The sequence below is a fragment of the Triticum urartu genome, chromosome 5A, assembly GCF_056163025.1.
Source record: "Triticum urartu cultivar PI428250 chromosome 5A, HENAU_Tu73, whole genome shotgun sequence".
In the NCBI taxonomy this organism is placed as follows: domain Eukaryota; kingdom Viridiplantae; phylum Streptophyta; class Magnoliopsida; order Poales; family Poaceae; genus Triticum; species Triticum urartu.
In genome coordinates this window covers 684200550-684205609 of record NC_141877.1, presented here as the reverse complement: position 1 = coordinate 684205609, position 5060 = coordinate 684200550, and the positions used below count along the sequence as shown (strand labels likewise).

At 50.5% G+C, this 5060-nt stretch overlaps 1 protein-coding gene across 1 annotated transcript; it reads left to right on the top strand.

Moving 5' to 3' along the window:
* The first annotated feature begins 2356 nt into the window (after positions 1-2356).
* LOC125527780 (uncharacterized) lies at positions 2357-3197 on the top strand. Its single transcript, XM_048692294.2, has 2 exons — positions 2357-2481; positions 2601-3197. The coding sequence occupies exon 2, from the start codon at positions 2606-2608 to the stop codon at positions 3083-3085; it is 480 nt and encodes a 159-aa protein (XP_048548251.1). The 5' UTR covers positions 2357-2481; positions 2601-2605; the 3' UTR covers positions 3086-3197.
* The last annotated feature ends 1863 nt before the right edge of the window (positions 3198-5060 follow it).

Here is a 5060-nt window from a genome sequence, read left to right as displayed (position 1 = left end):
AAAGGCTTCCGATTTGTTGATCGCCAAGTTACCTGAGTTCCGCCCAGACGATCGGTACAATCTGTAGCCGGCCGAAGCGAGGTTCACGTACGCACGCCTACACGCGCTCCTACTGCTAAATTATGTACAGAAGAATCAATCAACCTGTTTGCTAGCCTGCTTTTCTCTCAGTTAGTTTTGCGCACCATACGTCGTGTATTAGATCCAACACTGCCGCTTCACCACAATCCAGCCGAAGCCGCCGGTGCCCGTACGTGGAGTTTGTGGGAGCACGCCCCTGGGTAGCCGGTAGCGTCCTACAGCTCTTTGTGCGCGAAGTGGTGCCGCCCTAACTTACCTCTTATACGCATCTGCACGGACATGAAGAAGGCGATCGGCAGCATGATCTCCATCACCTTGGACCGGGGCTTGGGAGTTGGGACCAAGGACGTAGTGGCACTGGCGCGAATAGATGACGCCCTTGGCCGCCGAGAACCCGACGTACATACGCCGTGTCGGCGATAACCGTGGAGAGGTTGGCTGGCGCGCAGATGAGGGGCTTCTTGGGCCTGGCGTCGTCGTACCACCCGGCAGAGTGGTTCTGCACGAACCGTGGACCTCAGGTTGTTGTGGTCGACGCCGACATGGCTGCTATCTAGGTCCTAGAACTCCGGTTGAACACGGTGTTGAACTCAGCGGCAAAGACGCCGTTGTGGGTGGCGTGGAGGATGCCGAGGTACTGGCCGGTGTTGAAGGTGGAGAGCCTGGCGCTGGGCGCGACCATGAACGCCATGCGAATGGAGAAGGCGAGCACAAGGAAAAAGGACTGAACAGCGTCGTTGCGCATGCGGACTAACAACCTCCATCGGAGACGTCAGCCGGCCTAGGCCCGCCATGGCACTTGAGAGTTTCTGAGTGCGGGAGGCGGCGGCGCAATTGCCTTCCCCTCGCACTCGTCACCATGTAAAGCACCATGCCCTTACGGCTCGGCACGCCCACCTCAGGCGGCTTGCACCACCACTACTCCGCTAGCGCGGCAGCAGCAGCGTCGCCTCGTGTCCATGTGCACAGCATTGCGACGGTCACGGGCGGGGCGAGGATTGATCAGGGAAGAGGCAAAGAATTTGGAAAGAGGAAGACGTCGACACAAGTGCATGAATTGAGGCCTTATGTAGGAGCACAAAGCGGTGGAAGATTTGACCAAAACCTACCCGAAGGCACACTCGAGGCGGTAAGGAAAAATCGAATCACCCAGCACACCCTCACACGGTCAACACACGCAAAACGGTCACCGAATCGGCAGGAGAAAACAATACGTCCAGACGACAAAGCCGAGGACACGTACGTTAAACAAATTCACAGTGAACAGCTGCATCCACAGGCGATTCTACCACGCCATATTCCAATTTATTACGCGTGCCAAGGCCGGACTGGTCGCTGGTTACAACCGTAACAAGTGGGTAAACATGGTTTGAGAAACTTCATCGGATATAGTGTTCTGGGTATAGGCAGAGGAGGTATGCGTCATGAACGGCCGCTTCCAATTTTGTTGGAACAGATATGGATGCTTTGGCAACCTGTTCATCTAGTTGCGTGGCTGCAGGTGCCTCTTCTCCGGTTGCGCTTAATTGGTTACTCCATGCTTATCTCTCCTTCTACTCCTTGACGTGCACGCTTCGACGGCCACATAGATGTATTTTCTTTTTTATATGTATCCGTACGTACCGGCCACCGAGTCAAACCGGGCTGTACTTGGTATTGACGTACACCATCCTACAAAACCTGCATGCACAACAAAATGGAGAGAAAGAAATCGGAGGAGTTGGTACATCGGCTTGCCGGTATTTGGTACACATACGCCCGGCTGAGACGTCCATGAACCGCACCAGTACGGCTGCATGCGTTAGTACGTGGGCAAGTTTGCCATGTGGGTATATGAAGAATCACCCAGCAAGGACTTATCTATCACGTACTATGTGTAAATATGCATACTAGCTCTTCTTCCCTTGCTTTATTTGTTTTCATGTGTACCGTGCACAAATCATTAACTTTGTTTCTTTTGTACAAAATTCCGTCAAACAGTTGCACGATGCCACACTAGATGAAGAGAAATTGCGGCAGGATACACGCTAAAGGACCGGGCGTCCGGGCCGCGCCCGATCGAGTCGCTACTGCGAGATGCTCTTGTGCGACACGCACGCCACAACACGTTCTCATAATAGATATTATTCGACGGTTGCACTTGCACGCTGGGAGTGGGAAGATAAGGCCTGAATTTCAGGGCGCCGGTAAAACTAGCACTAGTACCAGGCCTCCATCTATCTATCTATATAAGTTAGCTTGCTTGGTCCGTGCCGGCCTCATCTCTGCTTGCTTGGTGTTCGATCGTCTCCCCACATTCAGTCCCCAACTAACTCCAGGTCCGTGCCGGCTTCGCTTCGCTTGTGGTGGTGGTGGTGGTGCAGAGGAGCCAGCGGCTGCGATACGTACTTGTCCGGACAGGTTTCGCCGCATCAACGTTTCTTTGCTCCTTTCGGTCGAGTTTTTCTCCATAGCAAATGCTTGATCAGTTTTGCCAAGTCTCTCTCATTGATGCTTTGCTCCGGTCTAATTAAATGCAGGAACAATGGGAGCATTGAAGGACGTTTTCGCGCACCATTTCGAGGTGGTGGCGCTCCTCGCCGGGTTGTTCGTCGTGGGTGTAGTGATAACCCCGCCGCCACAGGGCTCGCTGCGACCACCCAGCGTCTGCATCGCGCCATTCCTCTACTACGCCCGTATCGGAAAGCTACAACTATACCTCCTCTTCTGCATCCTCCTCTCCGGCCTCATCACCAGCAACTTGAAGCGCCGCACCGCCGGCGACGACGCGCCCCCGCCGACGCGGACGATGAGGGCGTACGGGGTGCTCGCCCTCCTTCTCTCCTTCGCCAGCATAGTGCTCATCGCTGTCCTTGCCACCTACATAGCGCAGGTCAGATCCACCAGTATCTCCTGCTGGAGCACGACGAGCACGGCCGCTGCATGCCTCTTTGGGAGCTTTTTCGGCGTCGTGTGCGTCGCGCACTACTATGAGCTCGCCACTCTGGTCCTTTGGGCTGTTTAGTAGTATCATACTTTCCGTTGGATGTATGCATTTGTTTATGTAGTATGTATGTCGGTGTGTGAGTGGTTGTTGACAAACAAGGCTCTTTGTTGTAATAATTTCCCCTCGTATCTGTGCTCTTCTGCCATCCGCTTTGTGCTACAAATTGTATGCTTTGATTTCCCCTTGTATCTGTCAAGTACTGTACACACCTGGCCACACTTTAGTCACGTAGAAATTTTTCGTCTTCGTTTAGTAACATGCATGCATGCATTCTTGATTTATCAGCGACGAGTTCTAAGTACCCATCCCATCCAAACAAACAAGGCTCTTTGTTGTAGCATTGCCATACTAATGCACTCCTCTTTTTTGATTGCCCGTTGGCCAAGGTACTTTGGCAGACAGTCCACATTGCTTTTAATATTAATCCACCGAATTCTGTTAATGCGTTATTTGGGACTTGGCTTAATGGGATTGAGTCTGGCTTAGCGAGACACATTCGGGTTGGAGTTTGTGCTTTGCTGTGGACCATCTGGACTTGCAGAAATGATTTGATCTTTAACAGAATATCATGTATACATTTTTTGCAGGTCATATTCCGATCTACGGCACTGTTCCGTTCATGGTCGCTACTCACCCAGACGGAGACCAGGGAGTATTTGGTTACTGGGTCTTTCCGTTGGGAGATGGTAGCTCGGGATATCTTCAACCGGTTTGGATGGCGGTCATATAATAGGATAGGTATTTAGTTTCCCTATCTAGTTTGAGCCGGCCGGTTGTGGCATCTTGTATTGGCTAGTGGGTGTTTCTAGCCCTTTTTTTGGCTCTGTGTGAGCTTTATGTGCTTTTTTATTACTTTTGGAGACTTTTGAAATCATGTAGGTATTTCTTTATTTGGTTAATAAGATGGCCGTATGCATCGTTCTGATGCAGAGGCCGGGGAATCCCCCATTTTCGAAAAAAAAGAAAAAAAATACTAACGCACTCCCAGTTGTCAAATCGTTCCAAACCCCTTCACCCAACGAAGAAAAAGGAGTTACCGAACCAGCCACGCCAGGGCATCTGCCGATCCATTTTGTTTTGTTGCTTGCTGCTGCTGATCGGCAACAGCCTACCTTGTCGTCGGCCTGGCTAATCTCTATCCAGCTACTCGAAATAAGCATGCATGCACCTCCGAACATACTATTTGAACAGGCAGAATCAAAATATTCTGTCAGCCTGGCTCGATCAGCAAGCTCGAAAGAGAACAGGTCTTCAGGCTTTTTCTCAGGTCTTCTCACACCTCTACTACATAGTAGACATTCGGTAGTATATATTGGGGCTTAAAGTATAGTGGGTGGGCTGGGCTGGCTGCATGCTGCTCAAACAGAGCCTTCATGATTTTTTTTTTGAAGAACCTCATGTGAGGGCAGGGGATTCCTGCATTTCATTAAGAAGAAAGATGATCCAGTTTATAAGAAAAATCAGATCCAAAAACCTAACAAAGCCCGGTTAATTGGTTGAAACTGAGTGAACACCGCAGAACAAATACAAAAAAAAAAGCATTAGAGCTTGGGGGTAGGGACTAGGACACGCACGATCTCAAGGCACGTCGTCTGAGCCAGACACAAGAGCGCCAAGGCCCAGAGCTAATCGGCGTGGGTCAAGTGCAACCGGTCTGACTAACAGACTCTCAGAAGATGTCATCCATATCAAGCCTCGCCAGTGCTCATATGTCTAAGAAGGTTCAAATGCCGATTCAAACAAAATGAAAGGGCGTGATGAGGGATCATGGCAGGTTGATCAAAGTACTGGAACTAATGCTTTGAGGGGGAGGTTGGCGTAACCTGTCTGTCGGTTCCCGCTAGTGCTCATATGTCTAGACTAGAGAAGGAAAGAGACAAGTGATCGAGGCTCCGCGCGAAAATTATAGAGACCTTATTCCAAGAAATTTACGTTGTATTAACAGGTAAAAAAATATTGCACTTAATTTGAGATGGCCGCCCAAGATGCAAAT

What these genes read in the sequence shown, in the direction of transcription:
- LOC125527780 (XM_048692294.2), top strand. Translation starts at nt 2,606, where the DNA reads ATGGGAGCATTGAAGGACGTTTTCGCGCACCATTTCGAGGTGGTGGCG.